We start from the raw sequence: 22,511 nt of genomic DNA, 5'->3' as shown, positions 1-22,511 counted from the left end.
GTTACGGTACAGAGTCAATGTGGAGGCTATATACAGGGTGTTACGGTACAGAGTCAATGTGGAGGCTATATACAGGGTGTTACAGTACAGAGTCAATGTGGAGGCTATATACAGGGTGTTACGGTACAGAGTCAATGTTACAGTGGAGGCTATATACAGGGTGTTACGGTACAGAGTCAATGTGGAGGCTATATACAGGGTGTTACGGTACAGAGTCAGTGTGGAGGTCAATGTGGAGACTATATACAGGGTGTTACGTTACAGAGTCAATGTGGAGGCTATATACAGGGTGTTACCGGTACAGAGTCAATGTGGAGGCTATATACAGGGTGTACCGGTACAGAGTCAATGTGGAGGCTATATACAGGGTGTTACAGTACAGAGTCAATGTGGAGGCTATATACAGAGTCATGTGGAGGCTATATACAGGGTGTTACGGTACAGAGTCAATGTGGAGGCTATATACAGGGTGTTACGGTACAGAGTCAATGTGGAGGCTATATACAGGGTGTTACGGTACAGAGTCAATGTGGAGGCTATATACAGGGTGTTACGGTACAGAGTCAATGTGGAGGCTATATACAGGGTGTACCGGTACAGAGTCAATGTGGAGGCTATATACAGGGTATTACGGTACAGAGTCAATGTGGAGTCTATATACAGAGTCAGTGTGGAGGCTATAAACCTGTACAGAGTCAATGTGGAGTCTATATACAGGGTGTTACGGTACAGAGTCAATGTGGAGACTATATACAGGGTGTTACGGTACAGAGTCAATGTGGAGTCTATATACAGGCTGTTACGGTACAGAGTCAATGTGGAGGCTATATACAGGGGGTACCGGTACAGAGTCAATGTGGAGGCTATATACAGGGGGTATATACAGGGGAGTCAATGTCAAATCAAATCAAATTTTATTTGTCACAGAGTCAATGTGGAGTCTATATACAGGGTGTTACACTACAGAGTCAATTTGGAGGCTATATACAGGGTATTATGGTACAGAGTCAATGTGGAGTCTATATACAGGGGTTACCGGTACAGAGTCAATGTGGAGGCTATATACAGGGTGTTACGGTACAGAGTCAATGTGGAGGCTATATACAGGGTGTTACGGTACAGAGTCAATGGGGAGGCTATATACAGGGTATTACGGTACAGAGTCAATGTGGAGACTATATACAGGGTGTTACGGTACAGAGTACAGAGTCAATGTGGAGTCTATATACAGGGTGTTACCTGTACAGAGTCAATGTGGAGTCTATATACAGGGTGTTACGGTACAGAGTCAATGTGGAGGCTATATACAGGGTGTTACGGTACAGAGTCAATGTGGAGGCTATACGGTACAGAGTCAATGTGGAGGCTATATACAGGGTGTTACGGTACAGGTCAATGTGTTACAGGGTGTTACGGTACAGAGTCAATGTGGAGGCTATATACAGGGTGTTACGGTACAGAGTCAATGTGGAGGCTATATACAGGGTGGAGACTATATACCGGTACAGAGTCAATGTGGAGGTCTATATACAGGGTGTTACCGGTACAGAGTCAATGTGGAGGTCTATATACAGGGTGGAGGTAGGGTGTTACGGTACAGTCAAGTCAATGTGGAGTCTATATACAGGGTGTTACGGTACAGAGTCAATGTGGAGGCTATATACAGGGTGTTACGGTACAGAGTCAATGTGGAGGCTATATACAGGGTGTACCGGTACAGAGTCAATGTGGAGGCTATATACAGAGGTGTTACACTGGGTATTACGGTACAGAGTCAATGTGGAGGCTATATACAGGGTATTACGGTACAGAGTCAATGTGGAGGATATATACAGAGGGACTATATACAGGGTGTTACGGTACAGAGTCAATGTGGAGTCTATATACAGGGTGTTACCTGTACAGAGTCAATGTGGAGTCTATATACAGGGTGTACCGGTACAGAGTCAATGTGGAGGCTATATACAGGGTGTTACGGTACAGGGTGTTCAATGTGGAGGCTATATACAGGGAGTCAATGTGGAGGCTATATACAGGGGTGTACAAATCGGTACAGAGTCAATGTGGAGGTCTATATACAGGGTGTTACAGGGTGTTACGGTAGTCAGAGTCAATTTGGAGGCTATATACAGGGTGTTACGGTACAGAGTCAATGTGGAGGATATATACAGGGTATTACGGTACAGAGTCAATGTGGAGTCTATATACAAGGGTATTACGGTACAGAGTCAATGTGGAGTCTATATACAGAGGGGCTATACGGTACAGAGTCAATGTGGAGGCTATATACAGGGTGTTACGGTACAGAGTCAATGTGGAGGCTATATACAGGGTGTTACGTTACAGAGGTGGAGGCTATTACAGGGGTTACAGAGTCAATGTGGAGGCTATATACAGGGTGTTACGTTACAGAGTCAATGTGGAGGCTATATACAGGGTGTTACGTTACAGAGTCAATGTGGAGGACTATATACAGGGTGTTACGTTACAGAGTCAATGTGGAGACTATATACAGGGTGTTACGTTACAGAGTCAATGTGGAGGCTATATACAGGGTGTTACGGTACAGAGTCAATGTGGAGGCTATATACAGGGTGTTACGTTACAGAGTCAATGTGGAGGCTATATACAGGGTGTTACGGTACAGGGTCAATGTCGAGGCTATATACAGGGGGTACCGGTACAGAGTTGATGTGGAGGCTATATACAGAGGGTACCAGTACAAAGTCAATGTGGAGGCTATATACAGTTTGTTACGGTACAGAGTCAATTTGGAGGCTATATACAGGGTGTTACGGTACAGAGTCAATGTGGAGGCTATATACAGGGTGTTACGGTACAGAGTCAATGTGGAGGCTATATACAGGGTGTTACGGTACAGAGTCAATGTGGAGGAGTCTATGTCAAATCAAATCAAATTTTATTTGTCACAGAGTCAATGTGGAGGCTATATACAGGGTGTTACGGTACAGAGTCAATGTGGAGGCTATATACAGGGTGTTACGGTACAGAGTCAATGTGGAGTCTATATACAGGGTATTACGGTACAGAGTCAATGTGGAGTCTATATACAGGGTATTACGGTACAGAGTCATACTGCTGGACTGCAGAGAAAACACAACAAAACCTTTTGTTCTTCTTAAGAGACATTGAAACCGTTTGTGATTCTAATAATTGTCCCATTTACGGCGGAATGATCTTTAACCATGTGTTTTGTTGTCGTTTCTGTTTAGCCAGGGACCATGGACCAAGCTCTTGAGGACATCAAGGCTCTGGTCAATCAGAATGAGGATGGCGATGTCCATGGCGTCTGGCTGATGGCCGAGTGAGTTTATCTCCGTTCTCTGTCACCCTGCTATGTCCTGGTCTTCCATAGCCATTCTACGCCTGCTGGATGAGCAGAAGAAGAAATCATATAACTTTCTCGACTGGGTTTAAATTGATTATGGTACCTGGTCGTTCTCAGCTGATATATGGTACCTGGTGTTCTCAGCTGATATATAGTACCTGGTTGTTCTCAGCTGATATATAGTACCTGGTTGTTCTCAGCTGATATATAGTACCTGGTTGTTCTCAGCTGATATATAGTACCTGGTCGTTCTCAGCTGATATATAGTACCTGGTCATTCTCAGCTGATATATAGTACCTGGTTGTTCTCAGCTGATATATAGTACCTGGTTGTTCTCAGCTGATATATAGTACCTGGTCGTTCTCAGCTGATATATAGTACCTGGTCATTCTCAGCTGATATATAGTACCTGGTCGTTCTCAGCTGATATATAGTACCTGGTTGTTCTCAGCTGATATATAGTACCTGGTTGTTCTCAGCTGATATATAGTACCTGGTCGTTCTCAGCTGATATATAGTACCTGGTCGTTCTCAGCTGATATATAGTACCTGGTCGTTCTCAGCTGATATATAGTACCTGGTCGTTCTCAGCTGATATATAGTACCTGGTCGTTCTCAGCTGATATATAGTACCTGGTCGTTCTCAGCTGATATATAGTACCTGGTCGTTCTCAGCTGATATATAGTACCTGGTCGTTCTCAGCTGATATATAGTACCTGGTCGTTCTCAGCTGATATATAGTACCTGGTCGTTCTCAGCTGATATATAGTACCTGGTCGTTCTCAGCTGATATATAGTACCTGGTTGTTCTCAGCTGATATATAGTACCTGGTTGTTCTCAGCTGATATATAGTACCTGGTGTTCTCAGCTGATATATAGTACCTGGTTGTTCTCAGCTGATATATAGTACCTGGTCGTTCTCAGCTGATATACAGTACCTGGTCGTTCTCAGCTGATATATAGTACCTGGTCGTTCTCAGCTGATATATAGTACCTGGTCGTTCTCAGCTGATATATAGTACCTGGTTGTTCTCAGCTGATATATAGTACCTGGTCGTTCTCAGCTGATATATAGTACCTGGTCGTTCTCAGCTGATATATAGTACCTGGTTGTTCTCAGCTGATATATAGTACCTGGTTGTTCTCAGCTGATATATAGTACCTGGTCGTTCTCAGCTGATCTTCCTCCCCATCCAAGTTCAATTCAGTCAATTGTTACAACATGTTCAGTAAATGAACATTCAGAAAGTGATTTCAGTGAGATGGTGACATTTACCCAGCAGCACTAACATCTGTCAGAGCCTATCACGCAGCCCGGTTGGGCACCATGCTCTTTCAGGAAACATTTAAAAGCTTTCGCTGTGTGCAATAAATGATATATCTTGTCCTTCACGGTGTATATCCCTACAAGGGCTCTGCAGTTCTATGTTTGGGACTTGTCTGTGTGTGCACTTCTTTGTATCAAAGGAAAGTGTTTGTTAGATACAACTGTACTTAATGGCATTTATGAGTTTCCCATAAGGTTTACGGCCTTTCTGTTGAAGATGTCGTATAAGGTGACCTGCAGCTTATGAGTTTTCATCCGTCTCAAGTAGCTACTGTAGTGCACAGAGGGTTTATAGCACAGGGATTCTTCAAAGATGGGACTATCGCTCATTTTTCCCCACAAATATTTGTGACTTGTTTCAAGAAGCTATGCGTATGTCACACGTCACTACTTCCAGAGGCTTTTGCTTTAAAAAAAATCAAAACGTGTTTTTTTGGGCTGAAATGCCTTCTGGAACATGTGAACTTTCATGTGCCTTAATAGCAAACTTGTATGTAAATACAAATAAACTGGTTAAATTACGAGCCCAGTTGGTTTAGCTATGAAAAAAGCCAGCAACTTTCATGTGCCTTAATAACAAACTTGTATTCCAATCTGTAAATATGAATACAATTGTTAAGTTAGGAGCCCAGTTGGTTTAGCCACAGAAAAAACACAGGAACCTTCCCGCTTGCCATGATTGGCTGAGATAATGGATGGTCTGGACATGCCGAGAGAAAAGTTCAGATTGGTCTGACTTGTTAACAGGTCAAAGGTCAGCGGGAAAAAGTTATGATGGACTACTTTCATGCTGATTCTCTCTGATAATGAAAATGAACCAGACGGATGAGGAAATCCCAGCTCACCAGGGAGTGTTCCCAGCTCACCAAGAAGTGTTCCCAGCTCACCAGGGAGTGTTCCCAGCTCACCGGGGAGTGTTCCCAGCTCACCGGGGAGTGTTCCCAGCTCACCGGGGAGTGTTCCCAGCTCACCGGGGAGTGTTCCCAGCTCACCGGGGAGTGTTCTCAGCTCACTGGGGAGTGTTCCCAGCTCACCGGGGAGTGTTCCCAGCTCACCGGGGAGTGTTCCCAGCTCACCGGGGAGTGTTCCCAGCTCACCGGGGAGTGTTCCCAGCTCACCGGGGAGTGTTCCCAGCTCACCGGGGAGTGTTCCGAGCTCCAGCTCACCGGGGAGTGTTCCCAGCTCACCGGGGAGTGTTCCCAGCTCACCGGGGAGTGTTCCGAGTGAGCCAAGGAGGGAGAATGAGAGAGACGGAGAATCCATGCCACCGTGAATAACTTGTAGCGAGGGACGTGTGTGTGTGTGTGTGTGTCCTCCTGACATAAATGACTAAGAAAACATTTCTCTTTGTTAGACTTAGAGGTAGGCCTTCAGGAGGAAGCAGTGATGTGCTCTCTCTCTCTCTCTGCTCATATTATTTATTCATTTTCTATCACTTTGTCTTTCTCTTTTTATGTCTCTCTCTTTGTCTTGCACCCTTGTGGCGCAGCTGTCTAAGTCACTGCATCTCAGTGCTTCACTACAATCCCTGGTTCGATTCCAGTATCACATCCGGCCGTGATTGGGAGTACCATAGGGTGGAGCAGAATTGGCCCAGCGTTGTCTGGGTTTGGCCGTCATTGAAAATAAGAATTTGTTCTTATTAATTGACATGCATAGTTAAATTTAAAACATCTCTCTTTGTCTTTTTATCTCTCTTATCTTTGTCTTATATTTCATTATCTCTGTCTTTTCTGTCTTTATCTCTCTTTATCACTCATTCTCTCTCTCATTTTCTTTCTTTCTCTGTTTCTCTTCTCTCTGCATCTGCTTCTGCTTTCTCTCTCATCTCTCTTCTCTCTTTATCTGTTAAATTCAACCGGCTTTATTTACATGGGAAACATAAGTTTACAAAGCAAATGGACAATAAAGGGAAATAATCAGTAAACATTACACTCACAAAAATTGTAAAAGAATATAGACATTTAAAATGTTATAGTATTGGCTATGTAAAGTGTGCAAATAGTTGAAGTATGAAGAGGGCTAGTACATGTTCCTGGGCCTGGAAATGATTGATTTCCCCCTCCAGGATGGAGAAGCTGTCTTCATTAAAATATGGGGATTCTAGTGGGGGGATGTAGGTAGCACACAGGAGGACAATGTTCTCTGTTGAGATCCTTTCCTTTAGAATTTCTAGACAAATGTAAAATGTTCCTGTTTTGATTAATTTAACGGAGTGAGTTAGGTCTCCTCTATACCAAATTAGCATACCCCCTGAGTCCCTTCCCTGTTTCACACCTGGTAGTTTGGTGGATGGGATGACCAGCTCTCTGTAACCTAGAGGGCAACCAGTGGGTCCATCTCCTCTATACCACCCACCTGGTAGTTTGGTGGATGGGACTACCAGCTCTCTGTAACCTAGAGGGCAACCAGTGGGTCCATCTCCTCTATACCATGTTTTACACCTGGTAGTGTGGTGGATGGGACTACCAGCTCTCTGTAACCTAGAGGGCAACCAGTGGGTCCATCTCCTCTATACCATGTTTTACACCTGGTAGTGTGGTGGATGGGACTACCAGCTCTCTGTAACCTAGAGGGCAACCAGTGGGTCCATCTCCTCTATACCACCCACGTGGTAGTGTGGTGGATGGGACTACCAGCTCTCTGTAACCTAGAGGGCAACCAGTGGGTCCATCTCCTCTATACCACCCACCTGGTAGTGTGGTGGATGGGACTACCAGCTCTCTGTAACCTAGAGGGTAACCAGTGGGTCCATCTCCTCTATACCACCCACCTGGTAGTTTGGTGGATGGGACTACCAGCTCTCTGTAACCTAGAGGACAACCAGTGGGTCCATCTCCTCTATACCATGTTTTACACCTGGTAGTGTGGTGGATGGGACTACCAGCTCTCTGTAACCTAGAGGGCAACCAGTGTGTCCGTCTCCTCTATACCACCCACCTGGTAGTGTGGTGGATGGGACTACCAGCTCTCTGTAACCTAGAGGGCAACCAGTGGGTCCGTCTCCTTGCAGTATGACAATGTCTGTATTACCGATTTTCTTTGGTGAAGTCCAGGTTCCTGCTCTTTAGGCCAAAGGCAGATGACCTCAGGCCTTGGATATTCCAGGATGGTATAGTGAAGGCTTTGTGTTCCATAAAGTGTCCAACGTTGTTGGTCGTGGTTTGGCCTCAGACCAGTAAGTGTGAGCAGAGCTTTCATGTTAAGCTTTCATGTTGAGCTTTCATGTTGAGGCGATGTCCTTTAAGGTCCTGGCGAAGGTGGGCTCTGCTGCCTTGTAGAGGTGGACCTGGTCATAAAGGTGGGCTCTGCTGCCTTGTAGAGGTGGACCTGGTCATAGAGGCTGTTCTAGTCCAGGGTGGACCTGGTCATAGAGGCTGTTCTAGTCCAGGGTGGACCTGGTCATAGAGGCTGTTCTAGTCCAGGGTGGACCTGGTCATAGAGGCTGTTCTAGTCCAGGGTGGACCTGGTCATAGAGGCTGTTCTAGTCCAGGGTGGACCTGGTCATAGAGGCTGTTCTAGTCCAGGGTGGACCTGGTCATAGAGGCTGTTCTAGTCCAGGGTGGACCTGGTCATAGAGGCTGTTCTAGTCCAGGGTGGACCTGGTCATAGAGGCTGTTTTAGTCCAGGGTGGACCTGGTCATAGAGGCTGTTCTAGTCCAGGGTGGACCTGGTCATAGAGGCTGTTCTAGTCCAGGGTGGACCTGGTCATAGAGGCTGTTCTAGTCCAGGGTGGACCTGGTCATAGAGGCTGTTCTAGTCCAGGGTGGACCTGGTCATAGAGGCTGTTCTAGTCCAGGGTGAACCTGGTCATAGAGGCTGTTCTAGTCCAGTGTGGAGTGGTTGGCCGGGTCGGTAGGCGTTAGGTTTTGAAGCACAGTCACAGGAAATACATTTGTTTATCCGCTGTATTGTGGCAGGGTGTAAGTCTTTTCATGGTAGCCTGGTGTAAGTCTTTTTGTGGTAGCCTGGTAGAAGTCTTTTTGTGGTAGCCTGGTAGAAGTCTTTTTGTGGTAGCCTGGTAGAAGTCTTTTTGTGGTAGCCTGGTAGAAGTCTTTTTGTGGTAGCCTGGTAGAAGTCTTTTTGTGGTAGCCTGGTAGAAGTCTTTTTGTGGTAGCCTGGTAGAAGTCTTTTTGTGGTAGCAGGGTAGAAGTCTTTTCGTGGTAGCAGGGTGGAAGTCTTTTCGTGGTAGCAGGGTAGAAGTCTTTTCGTGGTAGCAGGGTAGAAGTCTTTTTGTGGTAGCAGGGTAGAAGTCTTTTCGTGGTAGCAGGGTAGAAGTCTTTTCGTGGTAGCAGGGTAGAAGTCTTTTCGTGGTAGCAGGGTGGAAGTCTTTTTGTGGTAGCAGGGTGGAGATAACCACTTGTGCGTTGGGGAAAGTAGAAGAATATGTTATCAATCACTCCCTTGAGTACAATCTGTGGCTTGGGGTTCTTCCCAAACTAAGAACAGTCCACCCCAAGCAATCAGAGGAGAAGGGCCTTGCTCAGGGAGGTGACCAAGAACCTGATAGTCACTCTGACAGAGCTCCAGAGTTCCTCTGTGGAGATGGTTGTCCTTCTGGAAGGTTCTCCCATCTCTGCAGTACTCCACCAATCAGGTCTTTATGGTAGAGTGGCCAGACGGAAGCCACTCCTCAGTGAAAGGCACATGACAGCCTACTTGTAGTTTGCCAAAAGGCACCTAAAGACTCTCAGACCAGGAGAAACAAGATTCTCTGGTCTGATGAAACCAAGATTGAACTCTGTGGCCTGAATGCCAAGCGTCACGTCTGGAGGAAACCTGGCACCATCCCTACGGTGAAGCATGGTGGTGACGGCATCATGCTGTGGGGATGGTTTTTCAGCTGCAGGATCAAGGGAAAGATGAACGGAGTAAAGTACAGAAAGATCGTTGATGAAAACCTGCTCCCGAGTGTGATATTTCAGTTTGAAAAAAAATGTATAAATTAGCTCAATTAAAATGAATAAAAAACAACAACAGTTTTGTCATTGTGTGTAGATTTATGAGGAGGAACAACTATTTCATTAATTTTAGAATAAGGCTAAGTAAAGTAAGTAAGTAAACAAATGCGTAACAAAATGTGTGAAAACCTTTCCGGCAAGATGCAATGCACTTCTCTCTCCTGTCAATTTGTGCAAATTCATCGTTTCATAACTTCATTGTTTGAATTGTTACATCATCAGTAGTAAATCAAATGTTATTTGTCACATACATATGGTTAGCAGATGTTAATGCGAGTGTAGCGAAATGCTTGTGTTTAGCGAAATGCATTTATCATTAATTCCTATAATGTCTCATCTATAATGTTTGTTTGGTTACGATAATTTCTGTTTATGTATTAAATCTATTATTATTCCAGTCTTTTACCTCTACTTCTCATTGTCGGACTGGACACATTGTTTGCAGAGCGCACAACCTATGCTTGAGTAAGGACACCCACCTGATTACGCTTAGAAGTAGGCCTTGTAAGGCCCAAATTGCATTGCATTGCATTGCACGCAAATGTAAGCATAAAAATGGTCCCAATTGGGGGATCTGATTAGTGTTTCTGATTGGCTTAATGCACCACCAATAATGACCTGTGGAGCTTCTCAAAATAAAGTTTTCTTCACCTCAAACAGCAAGTAAACAAAGTCTGTTTTTAGAATCAATTGAGAATTACAAATAGTTCCTCAATCTATGTGAAAAATCTTTCTAGCTCTCTCCCTTTCGATAACCACTCAGCGTGAAAGAGAACAATGTCCTGCTCTGATCCAGTGGAAATGTCATAATAATAGGCCTACCATGATTACTTCTTATCGGTGCTTGACGTGAACTGAAATAGGTGCTGGTACTGTTTATAGTTAGGTGTTAGGAGCTCCACAATACTCTTGAGCTGATATTCTATGAGAAGAACAGGAGCTCAAGCAGTTTGACGTGTCGGTACTGAGCTCTGGTGAACTCCTGCCCAAGTCGACCACTGCTTCTTATCGGTGCTTGACTTTGACTGAAATAGGTTTCAGTACTCAGTAGGTTCATGAGCTCCACAAAAAGCTCATATTCGATAAGAGGAACAGGAACAGGAGAATTTGAGGTGCGTCTGCTCCCGGTGAACTCCTACCCAAGTCGACCACTGCTTCTTATCCCTTTGATCAACTAGTCTACAGCTGTGTCTGTTCTGATCTCACTGGAGCAGGAAGCTCTGAGGACACAGAATATTTGATACAATGTTGCAACTTCACTTCCACAAGCTTCAGGTTTGACCTAGGTTAATAGTAGATACAATGTTGCAAGTTTTCTGAAGCACAAGCTTCAGACAGTTAAAGGAGCAGGAGGAGAATGGTTGGATCAGGTTACATTTTTTTTTCTTCCGGTGATGTAGATCTCTGGCTCCCTCTTGAGTCATTTGTGTCTTATTTCATCAAACAGTGCGCTTAAAGCATCAGACAAGCTCAATGCATATAGTTGATTTTATTAAAACACATAGGGTGTGTCTATATATGGAAAAATACACATTGACACATTTCGACCAATCGGTCGACTAAGATTTTTTTTTAAAGCCGGGGACAGCCCAACAGTACGTATGGTACTATTCAGCCCAAACTATCCACTGTAACAACCATTTTGCCCCAACAATATTACACAGATTTACAGCTGCAGATGAGGTCTATGATCATTGGTGTGGGAGTAACAATCCCTGTATGACTGACCAATGATGCGACCCCAGTCCACAACAGCACTTCATACCCACAAAGCAGTGTCCGTTATCCTACCATTATCTTGGTTCATACCCACAAAGCAGTGTCCGTTATCCTACCATTATCTTGGTTCATATCCACAAAGCAGTGTCCGTTATCCTACCATTATCTTGGTTCATACCCACAAAGCATTGTCCGTTATCCTACCATTATCTTGGTTCATACCCACAAAGCAGTGTCCCTTATCCTACCATTATCTTGGTTCATATCCACAAAGCAGTGTCCGTTATCCTACCATTATCTTGGTTCATACCCACAAAGCAGTGTCCGTTAACCTACCATTATCTTGGTTCATACCCACAAAGCAGTGTCCGTTATCCTACCATTATCTTGGTTCATACCCACAAAGCAGTGTCCGTTATCCTACCATTATCTTGGTTCATACCCACAAAGCAGTGTCCGTTAACCTACCATTATCTTGGTTCATACCCACAAAGCAGTGTCCGTTATCCTACCATTATCTTGGTTCATACCCACAAAGCAGTGTCCGTTAACCTACCATTATCTTGGTTCATACCCACAAAGCAGTGTCCGTTATCCTACCATTATCTTGGTTCATACCCACAAAGCAGTGTCCGTTATCCTACCATTATCTTGGGTTAGAATCTCAGGGCGGGTGACATCACCACACAATGGCTACTAGTGCTGTGTCTCTCTTGGTCTTTCCTTGTTGACTTCCATCCTATCTCCTCACCCACCTGTGTTGTCTCCTATCTCCTCACCCACCTGTGTTGTCTCCTATCTCCTCGCCCACCTGTGTTGTCTCCTCGCCCACCTGTGTTGTCTCCTATCTCCTCGCCCACCTGTGTTGTCTCCTATCTCCTCGCCCACCTGTGTTGTCTCCTCGCCCACCTGTGTTGTCTCCTCGCCCACCTGTGTTGTCTCCTATCTCCTCGCCCACCTGTGTTGTCTCCTATCTCCTCGCCCACCTGTGTTATCTCCTCGCCCACCTGTGTTGTCTCCTATCTCCTCGCCCACCTGTGTTGTCTCCTATCTCCTCGCCCACCTGTGTTGTCTCCTATCTCCTCGCCCACCTGTGTTGTCTCCTATCTCCTCGCCCACCTGTGTTGTCTCCTATCTCCTCGCCCACCTGTGTTGTCTCCTATCTCCTCACCCACCTGTGTTGTCTCCTATCTCCTCACCCACCTGTGTTGTATCACAACTGTATTGGAGGAGAAGGTACAAGGTCCCTCCCCTCTGACCTTCTCCAATGGGGTTTTGAGGTTGCGTTGAGAGAAATTGAGGAAGGATGAATTGGGAAAAGCCTAGCACTCACCTGCCAACTAGCTAAATTACTTCCTCCTCCTCATCATCATCAACCTCAGCAGCCCACAGAGCAGACTGTGAAGTCAATCTCACCCCCCCCTGCTACATTCAATGACCTCCCCCTTCCTCATCATCAACGGCAGCATCCCGCAGAGCAGACTGTGAACTGAGTCAATCTAGCACCCACAGAATTCATTTTGTGGGTATTTAATTCTGCTACAATTACCTCAGATCATTATATAGTAGGCCGGCACAGCAGGAGACTAGTGAATCAAAGCTTTACTCTTGTGTTTCTCTCTGTTCTAAACTTTCTCTGCATTCTAACACTTTGCATTTTATGAATCAAGTTGTGCCTGACCGTGAAATTAGTTGATAGTGTATTGAGGGGAAATACATAGTTGGGTTGTTATATAGTGTGAATGTTGTGCTATTGTTTTGCTGTGAGATTGTGAAATATTGAAAGTGGCCGAGAGCTCACGGGTCCCCACCTCTCTGTCTGGTCCCCGCCTCTCTGTCTGGTCCCCGCCTCTCTGTCTGATCCCCACCTCTCTGTCTGGTCCCCACCTCTCTGTCTGGTCCCCACCTCTCTGTCTGGTCCCCACCTCTCTGTCTGGTCCCCACCTCTCTGTCTGGTCCCCACCTCTCTGTCTGGTCCCCACCTCTCCGTCTGGTCCCCACCTCTGTCTGGTCCCCACCTCTCTGTCTGGTCCCCACCTCTCTGTCGGGTCCCCACCTCTCTGTCTGGTCCCCGCCTCTCTGTCTGGTCCCCACCTCTCTGTCATGTGTTTGGTGTGAAAGAGAATGTGTTCTCATCGTAACTTCCTTCCCGTCTTCAGGGTCGACCATTGGAACAACGAGAGAGAGCGTGTGGTGCTGATCACAGACAGCTCTCTGCTGATCTGTAAGTACGACTTCGTCATGCTCAACTGTGAACACATACAGAGAATCCCTCTCAACTTTGTGGACCGCATCACCCACGGCAACTTCAGCTTCCCCCAGCGGTCTCTTCTCACGTGAGTAACCCCTTCGTCTCCATCACTGCCTCTCCTCTTCCTCCTTATCCTCCTCCTCGTCCTCCTTTCCCTCCTCTTCAACAATCGTCTATAGGCATTTTCCCAGCTAATTGCAGCAATGCACTGTCCTACAAGCGTCAGATATTAAAATCTGTAATTGTCTGTACTAGTAATTGTTATCTCTGTATATGTTTGGTAAATGGCTGTTAAACAACGTCACCTTCAATTTGTACTAGATTTGCAAATTCACTATAAACACAGCAGTTTTGCATATGTCCTGCCGAACAATCAATCTACTCTTTGTTTTTGAGGAAGTGGAACTACAGATGACCGACCACTAGTTCTTTAACGTTGTCGTGGTCATTTCCTGTATTACTAAACATTGAGAGAGCAAACCACACACTAGTCAGTTATATTATAAAGTCCATCTTTAATTATATATGAGCTTCACCATAGCCCTGTTTGACTCTCAGATCAATCAAATCAAATCAAATCAAATTTATTTATATAGCCCTTCGTACATCAGCTGATATCTCAAAGTGCTGTACAGAAACCCAGCCTAAAACCCCAAACAGCAAACAATGCAGGTGTAAAAGCACGGTGGCTAGGAAAAACTCCCTAGAAAGGCCAAAACCTAGGAAGAAACCTAGAGAGGAACCGGGCTATGTGGGGTGGCCAGTCCTCTTCTGGCTGTGCCGGGTAGAGATTATAACAGAACATGACCAAGATGTTCAAATGTTCATAAATGACCAGCATGGTCAAATAATAATAAGGCAGAACAGTTGAAACTGGAGCAGCAGCACAGTCAGATGGACTGGGGACAGCAAGGAGCCATCATGTCAGGTAGTCCTGGGGCACGGTCCTAGGGCTCAGGTCCTCCGAGAGAGAGAAAGAAAGAGAGAATTAGAGAGAGCATATGTGGGGTGGACAGTCCTCTTCTGGCTGTGCCAGGTGGAGATTATAACAGAACGTGGCCAAGATGTTCAAATGTTCATAAATGACCAGCATGGTTGAATAATAGTAAGGCAGAACAGTTGAAACTGGAGCAGGAGCATGGCCAGGTGGACTGGGGACAGCAAGGAGTCCTCATGTCAGGTAGTCCTGGGACATGGTCCTAGGGCCCAGGCCAGTTGAAACTGGAGCAGCAGCATGGCCAGGTGGACTGGGGACAGCAAGGAGTCATCATGTCAGGTAGTCCTGGGGCATGGTTCTAGGGCTCAGGTCCTCCGAGAGAGAGAAAGAAAGAGAGAAGGAGAGAATTAGAGAACGCACACTTAGATTTATACAGGACACCGAATAGGACAGGAGAAGTACTCCAGATAAACAAACTGACCCTAGCCCCCGACACATAAACTACTGCAGCATAAATACTGGAGGCTGAGACAGGAGGGGTCAGGAGACACTGTGGCCCCATCCGAGGACACCCCGGACAGGGCCAAACAGGAAGGATATAACCCCACCCACTTTGCCAAAGCACAGCCCCCACACCACTAGAGGGAAATCTTCAACCACCAACTTACCATCCTGAGACAAGGCCGAGTATAGCCCACAAAGATCTCCGACACGGTCACAACCCAAGGGGTGGGGGGAACCTCAGACAGGCCGACCACAACAGTGAATCAACCCACCCAGGTGACGCATCCCCCCAGGGACGGCACGAGAGAGCCCCAGCAAGCCAGTGACTCAGCCCCGTAACAGGGTTAGAGGCAGAGAATCCCAGTGGAAAACGGGGAACCGGCCAGGCAGAGACAGCAAGGGCGGTTCGTTGCTCCAGAGCCTTTCCGTTCACCTTCCCACTCCTGGGCCAGACTACACTCAATCATATGACCCACTGAAGAGATGAGTCTTCAGTAAAGACTTAAAGGTTGAGACCGAGTTTGCGTCTCTGACATGGGTAGGCAGACCGTTCCATAAAAATGGAGCTCTATAGGAGAAAGCCCTGCCTCCAGCTGTTTGCTTAGAAATTCTAGGGACAATTAGGAGGCCTGCGTCTTGTGACCGTAGCGTACGTATAGGTATGTACGGCAGGACCAAATCAGAGAGGTAGGTAGGAGCAAGCCCATGTAATGCTTTGTAGGTTAGCAGTAAAACCTTGAAATCAGCCCTTGCTTTGACAGGAAGCCAGTGTAGAGAGGCTAGCACTGGAGTAATATGATCAAATTTTTTGGTTCTAGTCAGGATTCTAGCAGCCGTATTTAGCACTAACTGAAGTGTCTATAGATGAATTCTCTGAGAGTCCTTACAAAACAGTTCTTAGTATCATTTCTAGTCAAGACACACCCATCTCAACTCACATGACGAATAACAGATCTTTGGAACATTACAAAGGAAGACTTTACTTGAGAGAGGAGTATCCCATAGCCAGACAGCATTAAATGATCAGTTTACTCTCCTAAAACGAGGTTCTACTTCTCGTTGTTGGTTCAACATAGTACTAAAACATTACCTCATCCAATGGCATATATCAATTGTCAGTTCTAGGATACGCCCATCTCAGATACACCTCCTCCTGGACAAGATCACCGAGACAATGAGCCTCTTAGGTCATATACTAGGTCACAGAGACAGTGAGCCTCTTAGGTCCTAGGTCATATACTAGGTCACCGAGACAGTGAGCCTCTTAGGTCATATACTAGATCACGGAGACAGTGAGCCTCTTAGGTCATATACTAGGTCACCGAGACAGTGAGCCTCTTAGGTCATATACTAGGTCACCGAGACAGTGAGCCTCTTAGGTCATATACTAGGTCACCGAGACAGTGAGCCTCTTAGGTCATATACTAGGTCACCGAGACAGTGAGCCTCTTAGGTCATATACTAGGTCACCGAGACAGTGAGCCTCTTAGGTCATATACTAGGTCACCGAGACAGTGAGCCTCTTAGGTCATATACTAGGTCACCGAGACAGTGAGCCTCTTAGGTCATATACTAGGTCACCGAGACAGTGAGCCTCTTAGGTCATATACTAGGTCACCGAGACAGTGAGCCTCTTAGGTCATATACTAGGTCACCGAGACAGTGAGCCTCTTAGGTCATATACTAGGTCACCGAGACAGTGAGCCTCTTAGGTCATATACTAGGTCACCGAGACAGTGAGCCTCTTAGGTCATATACTAGGTCACCGAGACAGTGAGCCTCTTAGGTCATATACTAGGTCAAGATAAGGGCAACCTCAGAGGGGACATACAATAGTGAGCCTCTTAGGTCATATACTAGGTCACCGAGACAGTGAGCCTCTTAGGTCATATACTAGGTCAAGCTCAGAGGAGACATACAACAGTGAGCCTCCTAGGTCCTAGGTCATATACTAGGTCAAGATAAGGACAACCTCAGAGGGGACATACTAGTTCCAGACACATTCCCATAAGAAGACAAGCCTGACCTCTCCCCTCTCTGGGGCCCAAGTCACTTTTCCCACATAATCATACTTATGAGCATTGATAAAACATCTTATTTATCAATGTTACCTAAAGAATTCTGATTCTGCCACGACAACGGTAACTGAGGAATAAGGACATTATAAACAGAGAGAGAAGAGCAGTCCTTTAACAGTAACTCAGGAATAAGGACATTATAAACAGACAGAGAGAAGAGCAGTTCTTTAACAGTAACTCAGGAATAAGGACATTATAAACAGAGAGAAGAGCAGTTCTTTAACAGTAACTCAGGAATAAGGACATTATAAACAGAGAGAAGAGCAGTTCTTTAACAGTAACTCAGGAATAAGGACATTATAAACAGAGAGAAGAGCAGTTCTTTAACAGTAACTCAGGAATAAGGACATTATAAACAGAGAGAAGAGCAGTTCTTTAACAGTAACTCAGGAATAAGGACATTATAAACAGACAGAGAGAAGAGCAGTTCTGTTGACCAGGGCCCTATCTAGTTCCCTTCTGTTGACCAGGGCCCTATCTAGTTCCCTTCTGTTGACCAGGGCCCTATCTAGTTCCCTTCTGTTGACCAGGGCCCTATCTAGTTCCCTTCTGTTGACCAGGGCCCTATCTAGTTCCCTTCTGTTGACCAGGGCCCTATCTAGTTCCCTTCTGTTGACCAGGGCCCTATCTAGTTCCCTTCTGTTGACCAGGGCCCTATCTAGTTCACTTCTGTTGACCAGGGCCCTATTTAGTTCACTTCTGTTGACCAGGGCCCTATTTAGTTCACTACTGTAAAGTTAGTTTTCCCCACAGCCACATCATCCTAATGTAAAGTTAGTTTTCCCCACATCATCCTAATGTAAAGTTAGTTTTCCCCACATCATCCTAATGTAAAGTTAGTTTTCCCCACATCATCCTAATGTAAAGTTAGTTTTCCCCACATCATCCTAATGTAAAGTTAGTTTTCCCCACATCATCCTAATGTAAAGTTAGTTTTCTCCACATCATCCTAATGTAAAGTTAGTTTTCCCCACAGCCACATCATCCTAATGTAAAGTTAGTTTTCCCCACATCATCCTAATGTAAAGTTAGTTTTCCCCACAGCCACATCATCCTAATGTAAAGTTAGTTTTCCCCACATCATCCTAATGTAAAGTTAGTTTTCCCCACAGCCACATCATCCTAATGTAAAGTTAGTTTTCCCCACATCATCCTAATGTAAAGTTAGTTTTCCCCAAAGCCACATCATCCTCATGTAAAGTTAGTTTTCCCCACATCATCCTAATGTAAAGTTAGTTTTCTCCACATCATCCTAATGTAAAGTTAGTTTTCTCCACATCATCCTAATGTAAAGTTAGTTTTCCCCACAGCCACATCATCCTAATGTAAAGTTAGTTTTCCCCACATCATCCTAATGTAAAGTTAGTTTTCCCCACATCATCCTAATGTAAAGTTAGTTTTCCCCACATCATCCTAATGTAAAGTTAGTTTTCTCCACATCATCCTAATGTAAAGTTAGTTTTCCCCACATCATCCTAATGTAAAGTTAGTTTTCCCCACATCATCCTAATGTAAAGTTAGTTTTCCCCACATCATCCTAATGTAAAGTTAGTTTTCCCCACAGCCACATCATCCTAATGTAAAGTTAGTTTTCCCCACATCATCCTAATGTAAAGTTAGTTTTCCCCACATCATCCTAATGTAAAGTTAGTTTTCCCCACATCATCCTAATGTAAAGTTAGTTTTCCCCACATCATCCTAATGTAAAGTTAGTTTTCCCCACATCATCCTAATGTAAAGTTAGTTTTCCCCACAGCCACATCATCCTAATGTAAAGTTAGTTTTCCCCACATCATCCTAATGTAAAGTTAGTTTTCCCCACATCATCCTAATGTAAAGTTAGTTTTCCCCACAGCCACATCATCCTAATGTAAAGTTAGTTTTCCCCACAGCCACATCATCCTAATGTAAAGTTAGTTTTCCCCACATCATCCTAATGTAAAGTTAGTTTTCCCCACATCATCCTAATGTAAAGTTAGTTTTCCCCACATCATCCTAATGTAAAGTTAGTTTTCCCCACATCATCCTAATGTAAAGTTTTCCCCACATCATCCTAATGTAAAGTTAGTTTTCCCCACATCATCCTAATGTAAAGTTAGTTTTCCCCACATCATCCTAATGTAAAGTTAGTTTTCCCCACAGCCACATCATCCTAATGTAAAGTTAGTTTTCCCCACATCATCCTAATGTAAAGTTAGTTTTCCCCACATCATCCTCATGTAAAGTTAGTTTTCCCCACATCATCCTCATGTAAAGTTAGTTTTCCCCACATCATCCTAATGTAAAGTTAGTTTTCCCCACATCATCCTAATGTAAAGTTAGTTTTCCCCACAGCCACATCATCCTAATGTAAAGTTAGTTTTCCCCACATCATCCTAATGTAAAGTTAGTTTTCCCCACATCATCCTAATGTAAAGTTAGTTTTCCCCACATCATCCTAATGTAAAGTTAGTTTTCCCCACATCATCCTAATGTAAAGTTAGTTTTCCCCACATCATCCTAATGTAAAGTTAGTTTTCCCCACATCATCCTAATGTAAAGTTAGTTTTCCCCACATCATCCTAATGTAAAGTTAGTTTTCCCCACATCATCCTAATGTAAAGTTAGTTTTCCCCACATCATCCTAATGTAAAGTTAGTTTTCCCACATCATCCTAATGTAAAGTTAGTTTTCCCCACATCATCCTAATGTAAAGTTAGTTTTCCCCACATCATCCTAATGTAAAGTTAGTTTTCCCCACATCATCCTAATGTAAAGTTAGTTTTCCCAACAACATCATAATGTAAAGTTAGTTTTCACCACAGCCACATCATCTTTATGTAAAGTTAGTTTTCCCCACATCATCCTAATGTAAAGTTAGTTTTCCCCACATCATCCTAATGTAAAGTTAGTTTTCCCCACATCATCCTAATGTAAAGTTAGTTTTCCCCACATCATCCTAATGTAAAGTTAGTTTTCCCCACATCATCCTAATGTAAAGTTAGTTTTCCCCACATCATCCTAATGTAAAGTTAGTTTTCCCCACATCATCCTAATGTAAAGTTAGTTTTCCCCACATCATCCTAATGTAAAGTTAGTTTTCCCCACATCATCCTAATGTAAAGTTAGTTTTCCCCACATCATCCTAATGTAAAGTTAGTTTTCCCAACAACATCATAATGTAAAGTTAGTTTTCACCACAGCCACATCATCTTTATGTAAAGTTAGTTTTCCCCACATCATCCTAATGTAAAGTTAGTTTTCCCCACATCATCCTAATGTAAAGTTAGTTTTCACCACAGCCACATCATCTTTATGTAAAGTTAGTTTTCCCCACATCATCCTAATGTAAAGTTGGTTTTCCCCACATCATCCTAATGTAAAGTTGGTTTTCCCCACATCATCCTAATGTAAAGTTAGTTTTCCCCACAGCCACATCATCTTTATGTAAAGTTAGTTTTCCCCACAGCCACATCATCCTTATGTAAAGTTAGTTTTCCCCACAGCCACATCATCCTAATGTAAAGTTAGTTTTCCCCACATCATCCTAATGTAAAGTTAGTTTTCACCACAGCCACATCATCTTTATGTAAAGTTAGTTTTCCCCACATCATCCTAATGTAAAGTTAGTTTTCACCACAGCCACATCATCTTTATGTAAAGTTAGTTTTCCCCACATCATCCTAATGTAAAGTTAGTTTTCACCACAGCCACATCATCTTTATGTAAAGTTAGTTTTCCCCACATCATCCTAATGTAAAGTTAGTTTTCACCACAGCCACATCATCTTTATGTAAAGTTAGTTTTCCCCACATCATCCTAATGTAAAGTTAGTTTTCACCACAGCCACATCATCTTTATGTAAAGTTAGTTTTCCCCACATCATCCTAATGTAAAGTTAGTTTTCACCACAGCCACATCATCTTTATGTAAAGTTAGTTTTCCCCACATCATCCTAATGTAAAGTTAGTTTTCCCCACAGCCACATCATCCTAATGTAAAGTTAGTTTTCCCCACAGCCACATCATCCTAATGTAAAGTTAGTTTTCCCTACAGCCACATCATCCTAATGTAAAGTTAGTTTTCCCCACAGCCACATCATCCTAATGTAAAGTTAGTTTTCCCCACATAATAATAATAATAATATATGCCATTTAGCAGACGCTTTTATCCAAAGCGACTTACAGTCATGTGTGCATACATTCTACGTATGGGTGGTCCCGGGGATCGAACCCACTACCCTGGCGTTACAAGCGCCATGCTCTAGTTAGTTTTCCCCACATCATCCTAATGTAAAGTTAGTTTTCCCCACATCATCCTAATGTAAAGTTAGTTTTCCCCACATCATCCTAATGTAAAGTTAGTTTTCCCCACATCATCCTAATGTAAAGTTAGTTTTCCCCACATCATCCTAATGTAAAGTTAGTTTTCCCCACATCATCCTAATGTAAAGTTAGTTTTCCCCACAGCCACATCATCCTAATGTAAAGTTAGTTTTCCCCACAGCCACATCATCCTAATGTAAAGTTAGTTTTCCCCCCCACATCATCCTAATGTAAAGTTAGTTTTCCCCACATCATCCTAATGTAAAGTTAGTTTTCCCCCCATCCTAATGTAAAGTTAGCCACATCATCCTAATGTAAAGTTAGTTTTCCCCACAGCCACATCATCCTAATGTAAAGTTAGTTTTCCCCACATCATCCTAATGTAAAGTTAGTTTTCCCCACATCATCCTAATGTAAAGTTAGTTTTCCCCACATCATCCTAATGTAAAGTTAGTTTTCCCACATCATCCTAATGTAAAGTTAGTTTTCCCCACATCATCCTAATGTAAAGTTAGTTTTCCCCACATCATCCTAATGTAAAGTTAGTTTTCCCCCATCATCCTAATGTAAAGTTAGTTTTCCCCACATCATCCTAATGTAAAGTTAGTTTTCCCCACAGCCACATCATCCTAATGTAAAGTTAGTTTTCCCCACAGCCACATCATCCTAATGTAAAGTTAGTTTTCCCCACAGCCACATCATCCTAATGTAAAGTTAGTTTTCCCCACAGCCACATCATCCTAATGTAAAGTTAGTTTTCCCCACATCATCCTAATGTAAAGTTAGTTTTCCCCACAGCCACATCATCCTAATGTAAAGTTAGTTTTCCCCACATCATCCTAATGTAAAGTTAGTTTTCCCCACATCATCCTAATGTAAAGTTAGTTTTCCCCACATCATCCTAATGTAAAGTTAGTTTTCCCCACATCATCCTAATGTAAAGTTAGTTTTCCCCACATCATCCTAATGTAAAGTTAGTTTTCCCCACATCATCCTAATGTAAAGTTAGTTTTCCCCACAGCCACATCATCCTAATGTAAAGTTAGTTTTCCCCACAGCCACATCATCCTAATGTAAA

General features: G+C 43.9%; 1 protein-coding gene across 1 annotated transcript in view; it reads left to right on the top strand.

Annotated features, from left to right (window-relative positions):
* Nucleotides 1–22,511, top strand: part of tprg1 (tumor protein p63 regulated 1) — an 81,877-nt gene that overhangs the window by 3,802 nt on the left and 55,564 nt on the right. Inside the window, exons 3-4 of the mRNA XM_046299661.1 lie at nucleotides 3,234–3,325; nucleotides 13,519–13,695. Of these exons, the coding sequence (XP_046155617.1) occupies nucleotides 3,234–3,325; nucleotides 13,519–13,695 (269 nt within the window). The remainder of the gene's footprint in view (nucleotides 1–3,233; nucleotides 3,326–13,518; nucleotides 13,696–22,511) is intronic.

Source organism: Oncorhynchus gorbuscha, linkage group LG02 (genome assembly GCF_021184085.1).
Source record: "Oncorhynchus gorbuscha isolate QuinsamMale2020 ecotype Even-year linkage group LG02, OgorEven_v1.0, whole genome shotgun sequence".
NCBI classification, from domain to species: Eukaryota; Metazoa; Chordata; class Actinopteri; order Salmoniformes; family Salmonidae; genus Oncorhynchus; species Oncorhynchus gorbuscha.
This window is presented reverse-complemented; position numbering and strand designations above follow the sequence as displayed.